The 22,528-nt window shown below is 35.1% G+C and overlaps 1 protein-coding gene across 1 annotated transcript in view; it reads left to right on the top strand.

Moving 5' to 3' along the window:
- The first annotated feature begins 5,237 nt into the window (after positions 1-5,237).
- LOC132095512 (M-protein, striated muscle-like) overlaps positions 5,238-22,528 on the top strand; it is a 48,447-nt gene continuing 31,156 nt past the window's right edge. Inside the window, exons 1-9 of the mRNA XM_059500587.1 lie at positions 5,238-5,903; positions 13,377-13,526; positions 14,331-14,389; positions 15,876-15,968; positions 16,055-16,143; positions 17,421-17,465; positions 19,041-19,199; positions 20,137-20,298; positions 21,536-21,677. Coding sequence (XP_059356570.1) covers positions 5,238-5,903; positions 13,377-13,526; positions 14,331-14,389; positions 15,876-15,968; positions 16,055-16,143; positions 17,421-17,465; positions 19,041-19,199; positions 20,137-20,298; positions 21,536-21,677 — 1,565 coding nt within the window. The remainder of the gene's footprint in view (positions 5,904-13,376; positions 13,527-14,330; positions 14,390-15,875; positions 15,969-16,054; positions 16,144-17,420; positions 17,466-19,040; positions 19,200-20,136; positions 20,299-21,535; positions 21,678-22,528) is intronic.

Raw genomic sequence — 22,528 nt, 5'->3', positions numbered from 1 at the left:
CGTTGTCCCATTGATCCAGCCGCACGGAGGTCTGCTCCGCCTTGGGAGGCTCTGGTCCTGACCACATGGCTGTGGTGGTCTTCTGCTTCGCCCTGGGGGCCTTCCGCCCTGACCACACGGTTGTGGGGGTCTTCCGCTCCGCCCTGGAGGACTCTGGCTTCGTCCACAAGGACGTGGTGGTCTTCTGCTCCGCCCTGGGGGGCTTCCGTCCTGACCACACGGTTGTGGTGGTCTTCTGCTCCGCCCTGGGAGGCTTCCGCCCTGACCACACGGTTGTGGTGGTCTTCTGCCCCGCCCTGGAGGGGCTTCATGTTGTTTTTTGTTTTTGTGTTCACTCCTGTCCCTGTTCCTCTCTGTGAGCCTGTCCCTCCGTCCCTCCCCTTGAACCTCCTCCGGTCCTCCTCCCTCCTGGTCTCTCTGTTTTGTGTCTACACCTCTGGTATCTGTTCCCCATGATTTTTTTTTCTGGCCCTCCGTCCCTCCCCCTGAGCCTCCACCTGTCCGCCTCCCTCCTGGTCTCTGTTTTGTGTCTGTCGTGGAGCGTCTGGGAGCCGCTCCGTAGAGGGGGGGTACTGTCACAGTGTCTGGGTTGTGTCCCTGGGTTTCCACTAGATGTCCCCCTTTCTCACGGTGTCTGTCACCTTATCACTTCCTGTTCCCTTATTTGGTCACCTTCCTCCTTGTTAGTAATTGATTGTTCCCCACCTGTCTCCTGTTCCCTCATTATCCTTCTGTGTATTTATACCCGGTCTGTCTGAGTCTGTGTTACGGAGTCCTTGTTTAATGTTGTTTAATTCATGTCCGTCATCTGGTCGTGCTCTTGCCTTGTGTCCTTGTTTGTTTATGTTTGGTTTGGTTTTGTTTGGTTACGACCTCTGCCTGGACTGTTTACCCTTTTGGATTGCCCTTAATAAAAGACTTACTCGCAATTGGTTCTATCTCCGTGCCTCATTGGATCCCTGCCGTGACAATTACAGGTTCGATACGTAACTAAATTTACGTAAAAACAACCTCAAATACGTACAGATAGAACGTTTTCTCTGACCAGTCAGTTATCCATAGAAGCTCATGAAGCTGCTTTTCAATGCATATCGGATTATTATTATTATTATTTTTTTTTTTTATTATTTTCCCTTTTTATAATTTTTTTGATAAATGTAAGATCCCTAAACCCCACCCGAACCTAAACCTACCCATTTTATGCAGAATATTTAAAAGAATAAAACATAATAAAACACAATTTTAGTAAAAATATAACATTAAAACGTTATTTTGAGCCACTAACGTTAATCCTACACCTACCCCTAAACCTACCCATAACCATTTCTTAAAACTACATAACGTTACTGTTATAAATAAACAAATAACAGACAAACAAACGTAACATTAATAATTTATTCTTTGCGAAAATATCAAAAGTGGTACCAAAAGTAGTTCAAATGATAATGAGTTCCAGTCGCTGTCCTCTCTGGAGGTAACAGTTTTTATAAGGTACAGGGCAGAATTTAATTTATTAATCCGTGAAATTATGAATCTTCTCTCCGTGAAGGCGCACTGGCGCAGTATTTATTTCAAATGTCTATCAACTGAAACACGGCATGTCGCAATCTGTGACGAATAAGGTGAGAACCAATGAGATTTCGATATCAGTGCCGTAAACCATGTCGTAACGTTTCTCGAGGGTGTCGCACTGGCGCTATTTTCAAATTCGAATCATATCATAGTGAGCGCGGGCTTTGACTGTGACGGTCGCTGTTGCTGAGAATGAAGATAAAGATCGATTGACAAAGGGCTGAATTTGGATATGTTCCTTGCAAACATCTGGATTCTAAAGATATGGAGTACACCAAACAAATAAAATGGATGTGATTTGTAATTTTATGCTGTGCTTTTGTGTATCTATGGTTGCAATGCCAGTCTTTGGATAGGAGAAAATCGCACAGCAAAATATTACAAAATGCTTAAACAATTACATAAATTGTAATTTTTACAATAAATTGTAACGATTTTAATATTAATACATGGGAATTCATATACATTCACACGTTAGATTATTTACGTTTTTTTTAGCTGCTAACACGTAAGTATTTGTACGTTTTACTGCTATAAATAAGTCAAGGTTGTACGTTTTTATGTGCATGAAAACGTAAGTAAATGTACGTGTGGTAGAACCTCATTTAACATAAAAATACACACGTATTCTCATGAGATCACGTTGCAGCTGAATAATTCTTTATTAATTACTAATGGGTTCTCAACATTTTCACTTTAGAATAGGCCTAATGTTTCAGGTTCAAAATAAGTCCTTCAGAATTATTTGATAATTAATTATTAATTACTAATGGGTTCCCTGTGTTTTCACTTTAGAATACTGTTTCAGATTCTAAGTAATTATTCAGGAATTATCTAATAATTTTTTATTAATTACTAATGGGTTCCCAACATTTCCACTTTAGAATAGGCCTAATGTTTCAGGTTCAAAGTAAGTCCTGCAGAATTATTTGATAATTAATTATTAATTACTAATGGGTTCCCTATGTTTTCACTTTAGAATACTGTTTCAGATTCTAAGTAATTCTTCAGGAATTATCTGATAATTCTTTATTAATTATTAATGGGTTCCCAACATTTCCACTTTAGAATAGGCCTAATGTTTCAGGTTCAAAATAAGTCCTGCATAATTATTTGATAATTCTTTATTAATTACAAATTGGATACCTGTATTTTCACTTTTCCTCAGGCTTTGCCTTACATACAAATATCTAATTAATGATAATGTGGTATATGCTGATGAGGCACACATACAGTACTGTATATAAAATATAAAAACTAAGGTAAGTTATCCCAAGGCACTGGAGTCGTGGTGGGGTTCCTATTGGAAGCTGATTTCTTACAAAACACACTCACAAAACTATTTACTACATAGGCAAAACCTCTATAAAATATATTGCATTTATTAATATTGCATTTTCATACTACTATTGCTAATAACATTTATATGAAAGGGTCACAATTCAATGTAATTGTGTAAAACTTTTCATTAGTAGTTACTTCATAGTTATTTTTCTTGAACCCTAACTAGTAGATAATTAATAGTAGTTCTTCAGGAGGTATCACAGAATATATTAGTTATTGATTAGCTAACTGTTACTTAACATAATCATAAAATTATATTACATACTGATTAATTAACACATCTTTCTTAGTAGTTAAGAGTAGTGAGTTAAGTGTTAATGAATAATCACCTGTTAGTTCTTCAATAATTCCTTATTAGTTATGTAGTAAGTAAGAAACAGTATTCTAAAGTGTTACCCAAAAATCAATGGCAATTTTTTGTCAATTTAGAAAAAGAGCACATATAAATTCATTGAGAGTGTGAATTGCATAACCAGAATACACTCTTTAAAATGGAAACGTTTTCTCATTGATGCCGTAGAAGAACCATTTTTGCTTCCCCAAAGAACCTTTTAGTTAAGAACCATTTTTCTTGTTGTAAAGAATTTTTTTGAAAAATCCAAAGAATCTTTTTCCACCATAAAGAACCTTTTGTGGAATGGAAAGATTCCGTGGATGTTCAAGATTCTTCATGGAACCATCAAATCCAATAAAGAACCTTTATTTTTAAGAGTGTACAGACATATTTGTTGTTATCATTTTGTAATAAAATTTGGACAAATGCTCCAAATGCTAAGCACAGACCTATGAAGTGTCACAGGATGGCAGGTTGGCTCACAGGCTTTAGTTTCTGTCCCATGTTAATCATGTTATCCAATGATACATGTGTTCCCAATTGTCTTTGCTAAATGTGGCAAACTGAAAGCTTTTCTATGCTAGAGGAATACAGTTTTTGTCCAACACCAGTCTTAGTTTTGGATCACTTTAACGGTCCTAAGTGCCCCCCACCCACTCTTTCCTGAACTCTTGAATGTCTATTTATACACACTTGTGAGAGGTCTGGAGAAGATAGTAATACCTGTATGTGAAGATATATGGAGGGTATATGTCATCTAAAGGCATGAGTGTAATGACAGACCAGAAGGAGAGTAATCGGGATGTAAACGCACTATGCAAACACACACACACACACACAGAGACTATGTAAATCCGAGCAGTATAATACAAAGAGCAAATGGGAGGGTTATACACACAAAGGAGCAAGGAAACAGGGCTCAGATTTACAGTCTTCTGGAAAACAAGACTTGACGGACAGCTGAGGATACCACCATGTTTAAATGGATTTTTCTCTTATGCAGACTGATTTGTGTTAGCTATTACTCAGGAAAGAATACACACAGGTCAGAAATGACGCTTTCAGTTTCATTTAGCGGATAACTTTACCCATTGCAACTTACAAATGATGGATATTATAACACAACAAATTCAACCTATTTAATATTATGCTTTTCATATTGAGACTTCCAAAAAAATCAAATTCTGCCATAAGTGTATTTTCACATTGAATATCATTCTCTATATTAACTCTAATATCTATTAAAGAAAGAGGTACACTCTATCATACTTTTAAAAACAGTACCTGTGAAGTCTGAACTGAATGTAATGCTTTTGGCGACTTAGCTGCATGTTAATTAAATTACATTAGAATATATTGAAGTTCAAATTTGTATTAAATGCAATTAGATAAACTTTAGAGTGATTTTTTTTTTGACCCACTTAAGTATGACTTAATATCTTTATATGTAATTTCATAATTACTTCTATTGTCTTATAGTTCATAGCCGAAAATACTGACAAGCATTTATGGTAAATTAAAATATATTTTAATGCCATTTCTATTGAAACGTGTATGCCATGTATTTAAATATATTTGTAATCACACATTTGTAATGATTGTAATTTAGTACATTCAATATATATTAACTTTAAATGTAATATTAATAATAAATTATATATATATATGTATATATAGATTATGTATGTCAAAATATGTATTTCTTTAAAGCACAGCAAAATATTATAAAAACATGATGTTTATTAAATGTAATGATTAAATGTACTTAAAGTAAACAAAAAAAATATTTGACCAAAATTACAATGGCCCTTTTTAAACGTTTACTTAAGAAACATTGAAGTCATGAAAGTGTCTCTCTTTAAGTCACTTAAGTGGCCTTTTATTATATTCTCTGCAAATAGAGTTTTTTTAAACATATACTTCTAAAATTGGACATAGACTATAATTAATTTACATTAAGACAAACCAACATAAATCAAGACCAATCATGCCTGGTTTTCTACTTTCCAATGTGCGCTCCTTACGCTACAAGTGCGATGAGCTGTACAGTATAGCTGTGAATAATAACTCAGCAGTTATTGCTGTATCCGAGACCTGGCTAAATGCTGATATCCCAGACTCAACTGTTACTCTGCCTGGATATACAATACCTCGGCGGGATCGTGAGGGCTGTGGGGGAGGAGGAGTCGCTTTGTATGTCGATGAAAACATCACTCAGATTCGACTGACTCATGTAGAAGAAGACAAACATGAAGCATTGTGGGTCTGGTTACGTCCCAGTCGTCTTCCTCGAGGGTTAAGTTGTATTATTGCTGCTGTGCTCTATATTCCTCCGCAATCTTCAACAACAGCACAACCTGACACACTAATCACTCAGTACCTGGATCGTTGCCTTAGGAATATTGAATGCAACTACCAACAGGCCGCAATTGTCATACTCGGTGATACAAATGAGTACAAGTCTGAAACCATCTGCAGCAGACATGGTCTGAAACAAATAGTGGCTGGAGCAACAAGAAAGACCAGTCAATTAGACTCAATCTTTACTAACATTTCCTCCATGTTTGAGTCACCAGAGCATTTGCCTGTTCCTGTTGGCTCCTCTGACCATGAGACTATCCTACTAAATGCTGGAAACTGGCCCATCAAGCCTGTCAAGCACATTTTTTGTAGAAAACGTACTTCTAAAACAAATAGGCAACTGGGCCTTCTCATGAATACCTCTGATTTTTCTCACATTCATGAGGCTACGGACCCTGAGGCTAAGGTTAGTGCCTTCACTTCCACGATCAAGTCTATCTTAAATAAAACAATTCCATTTAAGAAAGTTTATATCACAAATAATGATAAACCTTGGATGACCATACAAATCAAAGATCTGCTAAAAGAAAGACAGCGTGCCTTTTGTTCTGGCAATAAAACATCCTACAGTAAACTAAAAACAATTATTGCCAAAAAAATTAAGAACGCAAAGAAACAATATTATAAACATGAGGTCGAGAAACTGCAAAACACCAAGCCTAAGCAATGGTTTAAGTCTGTGAAGGCTTTAACGGGGATGGAAGGAGATAAGAGTGATGTGGTGTCTCAGGATCATAACATCATGCAATATGAGTGTGACAACTTGGCAAAGCACTTTGCTTCTGTGTGGGATTATGCAAGTCATATTTCTCCGTCTGAGGAAGAGGTTGCCTGCAAGTTATCCAGTTGTAGTATACCTCTTTTGAGTATTGGACAAGTTAAGGTCAGACTCTGCAAAGTGAAGGCAGCAAAGGCTGCTGGTCCTGACGACATTCCTCCTTGGATATTAAAGACCTTTCACGAGGAACTGGCACCGGTGTTATGTGATATTTTTAACACGTGCATGCAAAATAATATTTTCCCAAAACAATGGAAGGAGGCTGTGGTCAAGGCTGTTCCCAAAAAAACAAAGCACAGTTTTCCAGTAGACTATCGGCAGATTTCATTACTCAGCTGTGTTGGAAAAGTGTATGAAGGAATCCTCAGAGACGCAATTCTGGAGTCAAGTCAAGTCACCTTTATTTATATAGCGCTTTAAACAAAATACATTGCGTCAAAGCAACTGAACAACATTCATTAGGAAAACAGTGTGTCATTAATGCAAAATGATAGTTAAAGGCAGTTCATCATTGAATTCAGTGATGTCATCTCTGTTCAGTTAAATAGTGTCTGTGCATTTATTTGCAATCAAGTCAACGATATCGCTGTAGATGAAGTGACCCCAACTAAGCAAGCCAGAGGCGACAGCGGCAAGGAACCAAAACTCCATCGGTGACAGAATGGAGAAAAAAACCTTGGGAGAAACCAGGCTCAGTTGGGGTCCAGTTCTCCTCTGACCAGACGAAACCAGTAGTTCAATTCCAGGCTGCAGCAAAGTCAGATTGTGCAGAAGAATCATCTGTTTCCTGTGGTCTTGTCCTGGTGGTCCTCTGAGACAAGGTCTTTACAGGGGATCTGTATCTGGGGCTCTAGTTGTCCTGGTCTTCGCTATCTTTCAGGGCAATAGAGGTCCTTTCTAGGTGCTGATCCACCATCTGGTCTGGATACGTACTGGATCCGGGTGACTGCAGTGACCCTCTGATCTGGATACAGACTGGATCTGGTGGCCACGGTGACCTCGGAATAAGAGAGGAACAGACTAATATTAGCGTAGATGCCATTCTTCTAATAATGTAGCAAGTACATAGGGTGTTATGGGAAGTGTTTCCGGTTCCGGTTTACCTAATTAGTGCAGCCTAAAAATCCTTTAACGGATTTGGATATTAAAAGCATATAAGTATGTTATGTGTAGGCCAGGTTAAAGAGATGGGTCTTTAATCTAGATTTAAACTGCAAGAGTGTGCCTGCCTCCTGAACAATGTTATGTAGGTTATTCCAGAGTTTAGGCGCCAAATAGGAAAAGGATCTGCCACCCGCAGTTGATTTTGATATTCTAGGTATTATCAAATTTTGAGTTTTGAGAACGTAGCGGACGTAGAGGATTATAATGTAAAAGGAGCTCATTCAAATACTGAGGTGCTAAACCATTCAGGGCTTTATAAGTAATAAGCAATATTTTAAAATCTATATGATGTTTGATAGGGAGCCAGTGCAGTGTTGACAGGACCGGGCTAATATGGTCATACTTCCTGGTTCTAGTAAGAACTCTTGCTGCTGCATTTTGGACTAGCTGTAGTTTGTTTACTAAGCGTGCAGAACAACCACCCAATAAAGCATTACAATAATCTAACCTTGAGGTCATAAATGCATGGATTAATATTTCTGCATTTGACATTGAAAGCATAGGCCGTAATTTAGATATATTTTTGAGATGGAAAAATGCAGTTTTACAAATGCTAGAAACGTGGCTTTCTAAGGAAAGATTGCGATCAAATAGCACACCTAGGTTCCTAACTGATGACGAAGAATTGACAGAGCAGCCATCAAGTCTTAGACAGTGTTCTAGGTTTTTACAAGCGGAGTTTTTAAATCCTATAATTAACACCTCTGTTTTTTCAGAATTTAGCAGTAAGAAATTACTCGTCATCCAGTTTTTTATATCGACTATGCATTCCATTAGTTTTTCAAATTGGTGTGTTTCACCGGGCCGTGAAGAAATATAGAGCTGAGTATCATCAGCATAACAGTGAAAGCTAACACCATGTTTCCTGATGATATCTTCCAAGGGTAACATATAAAGCGTGAAGAGTAGCGGCCCTAGTACTAAGCCTTGAGGTACTCCATACCGCACTTGTGATCGATATGATACATATTCAATCACTGCTACGAACTGATGGCGGTCATATAAGTACGATTTAAACCATGCTAATGCACTTCCACTGATGCCAACAAAGCTTTCAAGTCTATGCAAAAGAATGTTGTGGTCAATTGTGTCAAACGCAGCACTAAGATCCAATAAAACTAATAGAGAGATACACCCACGATCAGATAATAAGAGCAGATCATTTGTAACTCTAAGGAGAACAGTTGCTAGGAGGATACAGTTGCTAAAATTCAACCATCACAACACGGCTTCATGGCGAACAGACAAACTGACACTGCTCTGATTCAAATTTTGCAATCCTGGCATGACGCGCTTAACACCAATCCTAAATTTGACATCCATGCTGTTTTTGTTGATTTTACTCGAGCTTTTGACACTTTTCACACTGCTCTATGCTGTAGCTGACATGAATGTCAGACGACTGCTCTGGCTCAGTGTAAGGAGCTATCTGAGTAACAGAGAGGAAAAGGTAAAGTGGGGCTCCTGTGTGTCTAACTCCTATCCAATTGCAGCTGGTGTCCCTCAGGGGGGTCTTCTATCCCCTCTGCTTTTTGTCATCGCCTTAAACAGCTTGGATTCCTTTCTGCCTCCCTCAGTAATTCCGGTCAAATATGCTGATGATTTAACAATTACTGAATTTTTAATGGGATCCCTACCAGGATTAACTCAGAAGACCTTGGACTCAGTGGCGGATTGGGGACAGGAATTTTCATTGGCAATGAACAAAGGTAAGACAGTGGACATGATCATTAGCGCCAGAAAAGATGAAAACATTCCCTGCCCTCCCTCTCCCGTAATATCAGGATATGCAATTGGCAGAGTTTCCATCTTTAAACTGCTTGGAGTCCAAATTTCTTCTGATCTGTCATGGGATGCCCACGTTAAGTACATGATTTCGAAGGTGTGTCCTAGAATACACTATCTCTGTGTCGCTAAAAACGCTTGTCTCCCTAGTGATGTTTTAGTCCCAAAGGTCTCTCTGATGAGCTAGAGAGGGTCCAAAAACATTGCTGCCGGATAATAGGTGTTCCAACTTCTACTGTCCCATTACTGAGTGAGAGGCGTGACGAGGCTACTATACGTAATTTTACAAAACTACTCAAGGACAGTTCATCACCACTGCATTGTTTCCTGTCTGTGGCTCCAAAACCTACGGCAGCATAGGGAGTTTGTTGTGCCCAGGAGTAAATCAAAAAGACATGAACTTTCTTTTATTCCACGTGCTCTTAAACTGTTTTATAAATAATTTACAGGTTGTTTAGTTTTTTGTATGAAGCCTGATGTATTCCATGTTTTTTTTTTTGTTGTTTTTTATAAATAATTTACAGTTTGTTTTGTTTTTTGTATGAAGCCTGATGTATTCCATGTTTTTTGTTTTGTTTTTTATAAATAATTTACAGTTTGTTTTGTTTTTTGTATGAAGCCTGATGTATTCCATGGTTTTTGTGTTTGTTTTTGTCTGTATCTGTTTTACTCTACCTGGTTGGTTGGTTTATTATTATGTTTTTTGTTAACCTTCATGTTAAGGTTGTTTTGAGTATGTGTTCTGTTTGATACATTTCAAGGTTTTGTTCTTCAATATCCTGCCTTGCCAAACTCTAAATAAAACTAAACTAAACTAAAATGCAAATCTAAAAGAATTGAGTGCAATTGTATTTTTGTTTTTTCGTTTTCACAAGGATTGAATATCCTGTAACTATATCCTGAAATATGCTGTTTTGTGTTTTGATTTGTTTAGTAAGGAGTAGAAAAGCAGATTATTATATTATTTTATTTATTTTTTTATTGTATTTATTTATTTTTTTAGATTGGGCCACTAAAAAGCATCCTTTTGAAGACAGTAAATGTGAAAGTTCATAAAGAGATGTAAGAGTGTGTATTTAGGAGGATGTAGATCCAGGACACTGAACATGATGCAAGGTTCTTCTCCATACTTTTGAGCACTGAGGAAGCTTTTATTGGTGATTTGTTGTAATACAGGACCACTGAGGTGATTAACCTCCTTCCCACTTACTCCCTTAACTATCTGCAATCCTAGACGTTTTTCAACCTCTTCATGACTTCACGTCCCTTCTAAAACTCATAATAGTGTGTGAACGAAGTGCTGGATACTCACACAAGTGTGTGTATGTTGCAATTTCTGCACCATTGCAGCATCAGAGCTGCCACATACATGGCTCTAGGTGAGGTTGGGCTGAGCCCTCTGCCCAAGAGAGCCAAACCAACCTATCTGGCCATGGACAAGGAGAACCAGATCATCGGTTATGTGGTGCCCATCTTCAGGGCCAGGTAAAGAAACAATCTGGGATTTATTAGTGTTGGTTCAAACACATGCAGCTGTTCCATACGTCATGTTTTCTATTGTTAGCATATTTGGTATTAGCAAGCACTTCAATAATATCCCATTCATACCCCTACAGCTACAATGAAAAAAAAAAAGCCTCCACATTTTTAGTCAGATCCCATTGAAGAAATGTTTTAGCATTGTTCTTTAACTGTTGTGAAAAAGAAGTACACTTTATCATACTTTTAAATAAAAAGAACTGAAAAAATATTAAAGCAATTAAATTAAAATTTGCAAATAACTTTTTTGACCCACTTACATAGGACTTAAGTACATCTTTATATAATCTATCATTTACGGTAAATAAATTATACTTCAATGTATTTTCTAGTGAAACTTGTATACCATGTATTTAAATATATCTGTAATTACACATTTGTAAGTTGCAATGTAGTGCATACAAATATTAACTTTAAATGTACACGCTACAGTTAAAATTATAATCAAGCACTTTACATGTGCTTTAGTATGTTAGTCAGCACATCAAAATAAGTACTAACTTTAAAGCAAGACAAAATATTAAAACAATGATTTAAAGTAAAGCTTTCAATTTTACATTATTACAAAGTGCACTTTGTAAAAGTTTACTTAAGTGTGCTTAGAAACAGTCATAAAAGTGTCCCTCTTTAAGCCAATTAAGTAGAATATTATTACATTAATATTATACTATCTGTAAATATATATATTTTTTTAAATATATAGAGTTTTAGATTTAAAGTATACTACAAGTGCACATTCAGTACAATTAAGTACCCTTTTTGGTGTAGAAAAGCATCAATATTTGAATGCTTATATCTCCTAACCCTATGGACTAAACTTAAGCATATAACTCAGTGGACTTCAATGGTAACTCAGATTGTACATCTGATGGACAAAACAGTCAGAAACATCCCATATACTGTCGACATAAATATACACTCATTCAGAAAATGAAGATTATTTTTAGCAGTGCTGCAACATTTTATGATTTAACCTTTTATACAAAATCATATATTTGCAAACTGATTTTGCCCATGTTACTAGACACGAAGGTAAAATTACACACTCAATGAATAGGTGGGAATTTTATTGTTTGAACAAATTTATTGTTCAAAGGTGATAATTTTATTTTTGCAACAGGTGATGCATTTGGGTTTGCTTTGATTGCAGGGTTTGAAGAACACTATTAAACTCAAGCATACTGTATGTTCCCTATTTTTAAAAAGAGCAAGAATGTATCACGACACAAACTTTATTTAGTTCTGATCCTGGTGCCAACAAATCGTACCACCGTGGTGCCAGATTTCAAGGGTGGTAATGTTTTATGTGGTTGTGTGGTGTGTGTTAAACTGACTATGAAACTACTGTTGTCGAGAAGTGATGTGCTGATCGCTGAGGGAATTCTCAAGGAGATTATATTTACACTAATATGACTGGGCAAATAAAACCAATGACTTGTAAGGAGGCACTTGACCCTGATGAATGTTCTGTTGAACAGATTGAGTCTTAATGAACACGTTGTGAAAGCTCAACACATTTTGTGCATATATTTTGTGAATCTGTTATAATGGATGAAGTCACATTCATGCTTACCTTGCATTACTGTAATTCCTCTGGGTGGATTTTCTCTTTGTAAATCTTCTTTTGGCAAATCACCTTAACATCCCTTGTAAAAAAGAAGTTCACTTAACTTTAATAAATTTGCGCTATATTTTGCTAAATATATTTCATAAGAGACACTTTCATAACTGTTTCTTACCACACTTAAGTACTCTTTTAAAAAGTGTACACTGTAATAATGTAAAATTAAATAATTTACTTCAAAATACATTTTAAATAATTATGCTTTAAAAATATTTTGTCATGTTTAAAGATGTGCACTTATTTTGATGTGTTGACCAACATACTACAGCACATGGAAAGTATTTGATTACATCTGCATTTAATATAAATTTAAACTGTAATTTTTATTTTAATTGCAATTAACATGCTTTTAAGTGTCTAAAAAATTACAATCACTTCACACTTAAGTATTTTCTTTTAAAGTTCATAATTTCCTTAATGAATGCTCTTTTTAAAAGTATGATAAAGCGCACTTCTTTTTCACAAGGGATAATTATGATAGAAGCAGAAATATTTAATTTGCACAAACAAGGGTAGTAATGATTCAATTTAATCTCATGTAACACGTATAGTGATTGATTCTTGTGGTTATATTTTCAGAAGAGTTTATTTTTTTATGTTTATTCCGTCGCAGTGTCTTGCATTTTAGATTTCTATTGTAAACAAATTACTGTATACAGTTTTTTGTTGTTGCTTTTACAAATCAAGGGATTGGTCGAAATCTTCTCAGCTTAACTTGAATGAAGAACATTCCTTTAGGATGTTTGCATCTTGACATAGTAAAGCATTTGTTCATAAATGCATTACATTTTTTTAAAGCATGCTCGTAATGCATTTATGATAAAAAAAAACAGTGAAACTTTATAAATACTATATGAATGGTTCCATGCCCTCAGATCCATGAGAACGAAGAGTACCATAAGCATCTGAACGAGGACAGCCTGATGCACACGCCCGAGTTTGTGATCAAGCCACGATCGCACACTGTTTGGGAGAAACAGTGTGTGCGGCTGCACTGTACCATCTCAGGATGGCCTGAATCACGCGTCGTGTGGTGAGTTCACACACACAAAAACAAATGCACATACTTACACAAACACACATGTACATACTTAAACACACATGCACATACTTACACAAACACACATGCACATACTACACACATGCACATACTTACACAAACACACATGCACATACTACACACATGCACATACTTACACAAACACACATGCACATACTTACACAAACACACATGCACATACTTATACAAACACACATGCACATACTTACACAAACACACATGCACATACTTATACAGACACACATGCACATACTTAAACACACATGCACATACTTACACAAACACACATGCACATACTTACACAAACATACATGCACATACTACACACATGCACATACTTACACAAACACACATGCACATACTTACACAAACACACATGCACATACTTACACAAACACACATGCACATACTTAAACACACATGCACATACTTACACAAACACACATGCACATACTACACACATGCACATACTTACACAAACACACATGCACATACTACACACATGCACATACTTACACAAACACACATGCACATACTTACACAAACACACACGATCGCACACTGTTTAGGAGAAACAGTGTGTGCGGCTGCACTGTACCATCTCAGGATGGCCTGAATCACGCGTCGTGTGGTGAGTTCACACACACAAAAACAAATGCACATACTTACACAAACACACATGCACATACTTAAACACACATGCACATACTTACACAAACACACATGCACATACTTACACAAACACACACGATCGCACACTGTTTGGGAGAAACAGTGTGTGCGGCTGCACTGTACCATCTCAGGATGGCCTGAACCACGCGTCGTGTGGTGAGTTCACACACACAAACACAAATGCACATACTTACACAAACACACATGCACATACTTAAACACACATGCACATTCTTACACTAACACACATGCACATACTTACACAAACACACATGCACATACTTATACAAACACACATGCACATACTTACACAAACACACATGCACATACTTATACAGACACACATGCACATACTTAAACACACATGCACATACTTACACAAACACACATGCACATACTTAAACACACATGCACATACTTACACAAACACACATGCACATACTACACACATGCACATACTTACACAAACACACATGCACATACTACACACATGCACATACTTACACAAACACACATGCACATACTCACACAAACACACATGCACATACTTACCCAAACACACATGCACATACTTACACAAACACACATGCACATACTTAAATACACATGCACATACTTACACAAACACACATGCACATACTTACACAAACACACATGCACATACTTACACAAACACACATGCACATACTTACACAAACACACATGCACATACTTACACAAACACACATGCACATACTTAAACAAACATGCACATACTTACACAAACACACATGCACATACTTAAATACACATGCACATACTTACACAAACACACATGCACATACTTAAACACACATGCACATACTTACACAAACACACATGCTTAAAGATGTATGATGGTTGCATTACATCAAAATTATAATGTGATTAGCAGTGTTATTGTAGTATGATTGAGACACCATTATAGTTATTATTGATATATCTGATTATTTTCTGTTTTAATTTTACATAAGGTTTTGAAATTTTTTATGTTTTTGTAGTTTTTATACCTCTTTATATCTATATAGTTTTTAGTATTTTTTATTTCAATTTAAGTCATTTTAGTACATAAAATTAAACTGAATTAAAAAAATGAATTTGAGTTTTATATACTTTATTCAAGTTGGTTTATTTTATTTCAAGTAATGAAGTTGTTTTAGTTTTAGCTAACAATAATGTGACAAACCCACCATTTTCTACTTTTGTACTTCATTTACTGCTCCTTTTGTGACCTTAAAGTCAACATGAAGTCAAAACTGACTCCATCAAGGGGGCGTTTTCATCTAAAAACAGAAAACTTCATATGTGTTTCGGTCGTTCATTTACATTACATTTTAGGGACCCGAAATCCTTTGAAAACTTGTTTCAAAGTGTAAATTTTTTAAAAATGCATAATATAGCATTTCTAGTAGTTTTTACTTGCCATTTCTTTGTTATAATAGTGAAATGCACTAGCAGTTTCTGGGTAAAATTGGTTTCAGCAGCTATTGTTTTTTTAGTGCATTTGGATTTGGATTGAGATTGGGCTCTGGTGGATGAACTTGGCCTTCAGCCTCTACTTTTCAGTCAAAAAGCAAATGCACTACATTATCCCTTAGTATTTCAATTAATTTTTCTCTCTTAGGTACAAGAACAATGTTAGCATTGATCCAATGGCTAAGCCGGGGAAGTATAAAGTGGAGAGCAGCTACAGCGTCCACTCTCTGGAGATTAACAAGTGAGCGCACATGGACTTCTTCCTCTTGAAGCAATTACAGTAATATGCAGTGGTTGTGTGTGTAACATGTCTGTCTGTAATTCCAGGTGTGACTTTGATGACACAGCACAGTATCGTGTGTCAGCCATGAACAGCAAGGGCGAGGCCTCTGCTTTTGCTTCTGTTGTCGTCAAAAGTAGGTTTGAAGTGAATCATCCTAATGATAACATTAAACAGTCATAGCAGCATCACTACTAGTCAAAACATCTGGAATACTTATGATTTATGATGTTTTTGAAAGAAGTTTCTTTTGCTCAACAAGGCTGCATTTATTTGCCCCAACATACAGTAAAGTATTGTGAAATATCATTACAATGTAAAAATAAATGTTTTCTATGTGAATGTATTGTAAAATGTAATTTATTCCTGGGATGCAAAGCTGAATTTTCTGCATCATTACTCCAGTCTTCAGTTACTCAGAAATCATTTTAATATTATGATTTGCTGCTCAAGAAACATTTCTGATTATTTTCAATGTTGAAAACAGCTGTGTTGCTTCATATATGTGTGGAAACCATGAAAAGTAACATTATTTTGAAAACAAAGAAATTAATACTTTAAAATGCATTAAATTGATTAAAAGTGACAGTAAAGTCATTTATAATGTAAAATATACATTTGCAACATTAATATTAATAAGAACCACTATATCGAATAATATTAAATATTAAAGTGCAAATATTAATTAATACTAACTGAGCAGCAAATCAGCGTATTACTATAGGACTGGAGTAAGGATGCTGAAAATTCAGCTTTAATCACCGAAATCAGTTACATTTACAATAAATTAAAAAAGAAACCATTATTTTAAATTATAATAATTTTTTCACAATATTACTGTTTTACTGTCATTTTGATTAAATAAATCCAGTGAGTATAAGAGGCTTATTTGAGTATAAAAATCATATTAATGGCAAACTTTTGACTGACAGTGTGCATCCAGTGACTGCGAAAAAATTCCACTAAAAAGTCCTGAATTGTAGTCTATTAAACCGATCAATGCACCATCTAATTAATATGCGTGATTTCAAGACTTAGTTACTGTCCTATTAATCTATTTTAGTCATTTTAAGGGTTTATTGTAATTGTTTATTTTTTTTTTGGAACTTTGTAAAATGTATGGATCAAATCCAATGATTGACACTTTTTCTTGGCATCTACGTTCATGTGGTTTTGAATTCATCGCCATTTCTTTGAGTCGCTACATATGTGAGATATATAAAAAAGTCATGTGACTGAAAAGTACCAATAGTTATTTGAATATTGCTGACAATTTCATCACAAGGAATAGTTCAAGCAAATTGTAAAATGGGTTGTTATGGTTTACAAAGGATCATAAAAAGAACATTTTCCAATTATTTGATCAAACAGAAAAAAAGAAGGTCTTGTCATTATGTGTGTTGATTCATTTAGGATTGAAAGGAGAAGTTGAGGAGTCTCTGCCATCTCCCAGACTCCGTAAGTATTTCACAATAAAACCTGATGCTCTTCTTTCACATTTTCTGTATACAGTATGTGCTTTGCTGAAGTGTGTGAAGCTGTGAGCATGACACTTAAGTTTTTCATGTAAGCTGGCCAATGGCGATTTTGTTTCTGATTCGCTGGTGCAGAAAGCAGAAGGTTCGGCTTTGAAGGTAGCCTTTGTGAAGGTTTTTCTATAATGTTCTTTAAATGTTTTAGTCTCGTCTTGTTTTCCTGATCCTCTTATATGCATGATCGTCTCTTCTCATCGTTTTACTTCTCTATCTTTGTTCATTTGATAAATTTGTTGAAATATTGTGTATAGATAACATTCAGGAGTGCTTTGACAAGTTACACACTATGTGCTTGATTAGTATCTGGTGTTAAATATTGAATTGCTATTATCCAAATATTACTTGTTTTTTACATTCTTGAAAAGGGAAATATTCAGTCATTCAACATTAAGCTTACAATAAGGCCAAAATTACATTATTTTATAGAATCAGTTTTGACAACAAAAAAATAACTATAAAAGAAAAATTAAATGCAACTTTCTAATGGTTTTCACAAAAAATAATTCCTTCACTTGTCATAACAAAAACCAAAATCATGTTTACTGTAATTCAGTTGCAATGCAAATCTCAACGCAATTGTACCTGACCGTTTTTGTTTGTTATTCCTTCAGTGCATATTGGCAATACAGAAAAATAAAAAATAAAATAAAATAAAAAAAGGCATTATGGAAGACTTCCACAACAAGATAAAAAAATTAATTGTGACATTGAGAAAATTGAGAAAAGAGTCAAAACGTTGCAACATAAAAATTCAGAATTTAGAATACATTTTTGCTTGCAATTCTAACTTTTTTCTCTAAATCACGATTTTAAATCTTGCAATTCTGACTTTTTACTCAGAATTCTTATTTTTGTCTCTCAATTTTAGATTTTGCTCTGAATTGTATTTTTTACATCTTACATCTTCACTTTTTCTTGCAATTCTGAGAAAAAAAGTCAAAATAGCGCGATACAAACAAGCAATTTTTACTCTTTTTTTTCTACCTTCTGATTTTACATCTTACTTTTCTGACTATTTCTCACAATTCCGACTTTTTATCTCAGAATTGTGAAACTTGCACGAAACGTGGTGGACACAAGCTTCCATACTGAGGACGTAAGATTTCTTGCATAAATATTTTTGTTATTATTATTCTTTGCATTTCCATTTTCTGTGTGTGTGTGTGTATATAATTGTATTCATCTTCATGGAAGTGCCACTCTTTTCTATTCTTTGTGTGTCTCAGCATTGTTAATGCATATGTCTTCCTATACTCACTAACATTCACCGCACTTTCGTTGTCTCATTGTGTATTTTATGAATTTGTCGTCCACCTAAATGATGCTTACTGTCAGTCTCCTTTCACTTCTTGATGGTATTCCTGTGAAAATTTCAAATATTCGTCATAAATATGTGTTTATGTGTGCATCATTTTCCACAAGGTGAATTCTGGGGTCATTGCCAACGATATTGCATTTTCATAAAATAAACTGAATTTAATATGTGTGTGTACCACAGCACCTTGTCTGGACTACGGAGTGAAATTCGAGACGAACATTGTGGAGAAGTTTGGTGTGTCTTTCGGTCGTGAGGGTGAGACGCTGAGTTTTGGCTGCTCTGTTATCATCTATCCTTCACTGCAGCGCTTCCAGCCTGAGATAGAGTGGTACAGAGATGGTAATAACAATAATAGTAATCTCCTGCAAAACTGATGTCATCAGACAATACTGCTAATACTGGCCAATCCTGAAATCAACTGATCATGCATATTTAATCTTTACTTCTTGCAAAGTGGTGTATAGACAACCAGTCAAATGTTTGGAATAATTACGATCTTCTACTGTTTTTCGAAAGAAGGCTCTTATGCTCACCAAAGCTACATTTTATTTGAAGAAATAAAATCCTCACTTGCAAATATATAAAAAATAAATGTATGAACATACAACGTTTCGCTCCGATGTCCAATGACAAAGAATATAGCAAAAACAGAAATATTGAAAAATATTACTGCAATGTAAAACAACTTTTCTATTTGTAATATTGTGAAATTCAATATATTCCTGTGATGCGCAGCTGTATTTTCAGCATCATTACTCCAGTCTATAGAGTCACATGATCTTCAGAAATGTTGAAAACTGTTTTTGCTGCTTAAATTTTACAGTATGTGGAAATCATTATACTTCAGGATAACATCTCACTTCACGACATTTGATGAATAGAAAGTTCAAACATCATTTATTTGAAATAAAATCTTTTGTAACATTATGAATGTCTTTACTGTCACATTTGAGCAATTTAAAGCATCTTCGATGAATAACAGTATATATATTTTTATTTTACTTTAATGGTAGTTTATAACGGTTTCCACAAACTTGAAATGTTTTCATCATTGATAATAATCAGAAATGTTTCTTGAGCAGCAAATCATCATATTAGAATGATTTCTGAAGATCATGTGTCACCGAAGACTGGAGGAATGATGCTGAAAATACAGCTTTGATCAAAGGAATAAATTACATTTTACAATATATTTACATTGGAAACAGTTATTTTGACATGTATTTTCTTCCTAGAGACACAGACTGTAATGTACGGATGTGTTTGTGCGTTTCAGATAAACTGCTGCTGCCATCAAAATGGGTTCAGATGCACTGGAGCGGCGACCGAGCGACTCTTACTCTCTCACACCTCAACAAGGAGGATGAAGGACTCTACACTCTTCGTGTCATCACCAAATCTGGCTTTGAGACTCATTCAGCGTACGTCTTTGTCAGAGGTGAGGACCAATACAGTCAACTCGCTCCAGTTCAGACTGGTGCTTTATTACAAGCCAAATTATTCATGCTGGTAATACTGATACAAACTCTTTTGGCCTGCACTGAGATTTGCGTATCTCTGTAAGCCTCCGTTCCCAGCTCATGTTTCTTTCTAAATTTATCCCTGTCATGCTGTGTCGATGCTATCATGACATCCAGATGAAGGAGCTGTGAAACTGCCTCGACGAATGAAGTTCTCAACACTCACTTATTTAAACACTGCAATACACTGTGTTCAGTTTTTAATTAACTTTGCGAAAAAGAAGCACACTTTAGAATACTTTGCATAAGAGTTCTCGCTATATAAGTACATACTGAAAAAATTGGGTAAAAAAAATATTAAGAAAAAGAAATTAACACATTTAATTAAATGAAATTAGAAGTAGAAAACTGATTTTTTTTTCGTCAAACAAACTCTAATAATATTTGTTTTATTTACAACTTTGAAAAATTCTTACAGTGTATAAGTATAATTTAAATGCAAAATGAATGTTTTTAGACACTTAATTGCAGAAGTTAATTGCGATTAAATGAAAATTTATAGTAAATGCAATTAGCTGAATTTTTAAGTGCTTTTATGGCCTACTTAAGTAGGACTTAAGTACACCTTTATATGTAATTTCTTAATTACTTCTGTCTTTGAAGTATGCTTAAAGTACTGCTGAATGAGCTGACAAGCATTTATGGAAAATTATGCCATATATTTGTAATTACACATTTGTAATGATGAAGTTGCAAGTTAGTACATTTAAAATATATTAACTTTAAATTCAATTTCAAACAACACCAGATAAAATGATAATCAAGTACTTTACATGTGTTAGTCACACATCAAAATAAGTTTACTTCTTTATAACACGACAAGATACACTATTATTAAAACATGATTAAAACTTTAGATTGACATTAAAGTTCCCTTTTTAAAAAGTGTACTTAAGTGTGTTTTTAGAAACATAGTCATGCATGTGTCTTTAAGTACACTGCAAATGGCTTTTATTTAATTCATATTTTACTATCTGCAAATGCCGTTTTTTAAAATATAGCTACTTTTAAGATTTGTAAGTACTCTACAAGTGCACATTCAATACAAATAAGAGCACTTATTTTTCACAAGGGTTAGCATGCTGTTTCTTTATGCAAACTAATCGCAGTTGTTTGAATGCTTCGTTCAGACTTTATTTTATGTGTGTTTGTTAGATGCTGATGCGGAGGTTGCAGGCGCTCCTGGTGCTCCTTTAGATGTTCATAGTCTGGATGCTAACAAGGATTATGTGATCGTTAGCTGGAAACAGCCTGCTGTCGATGGAGGAAGTCCCATTCTGGGCTACTTTGTTGACAGGTCACACATCACACAAGATCAAATAAAAACCTCAAGTAGACAGAATGAAGATGTTAGCCATATAAATGTCTCAGGTATAGTGCAAATAAACATCATATAGGCCAGAACCAAACACTAAATCTCATATCACTGGAAAATCCAGCTGAAACAATCTTTAATGTAGATTATATAACATCAGCTGGTTTTCGTTGGAATCTAGATGTGGATAGATATTGAAAATAGCTTAATTAGAATATGGAAATTCTTACTATACCTTTTGATCAAACTGCAAAAAGTATGGAAGTCCTTTTCTGCCACTAAATAAAAAATAAAACAAGGTAATTGTGACTTTATATCTCGCAATTCTGCCTTTTTTTCTCGGAATTGTGCATCTATATCTCGCAATTGTGATAAAAACAAAGTCAGAATTGCGAGATTTAAACTCGCAATAACAAGAAAAAATCTGAATTGCGACTTTATATCTCAAAATTCTGACTTTATAACTCACAATTGCGTGTTATAAAGTCAGAATTGCAAGATATGAGCTCGCAATTCTGAGAAAAAAAGGTCAGAATTGTGGGATAAAAAGTCACGATTACCTTGTTGTATTTTTTATTCAGTGGCAGAAACGGGCTTCCATAAAAAAGTGATGTTCTTTCTCAATGATTTTTTTTTTTTTGTATTTTGTTCCAGTGTAAATGTCTAAAGATTCATAAATCAAGAAACAAAAGCAAAATTAATTGCGAAATTAAGATATTGATCAAAATAAAGTGAGTTTATGTTTGAAAAAAAGAACATCTGCCAGTGGGCTCAGAAAATATCAACTTAATTTAAAGGGATCAGAGGTTTTCCCATCACATTTACAGATATTT

This window comes from Carassius carassius, chromosome 2, assembly GCF_963082965.1.
Source record: "Carassius carassius chromosome 2, fCarCar2.1, whole genome shotgun sequence".
In the NCBI taxonomy this organism is placed as follows: domain Eukaryota; kingdom Metazoa; phylum Chordata; class Actinopteri; order Cypriniformes; family Cyprinidae; genus Carassius; species Carassius carassius.
This window is presented reverse-complemented; position numbering and strand designations above follow the sequence as displayed.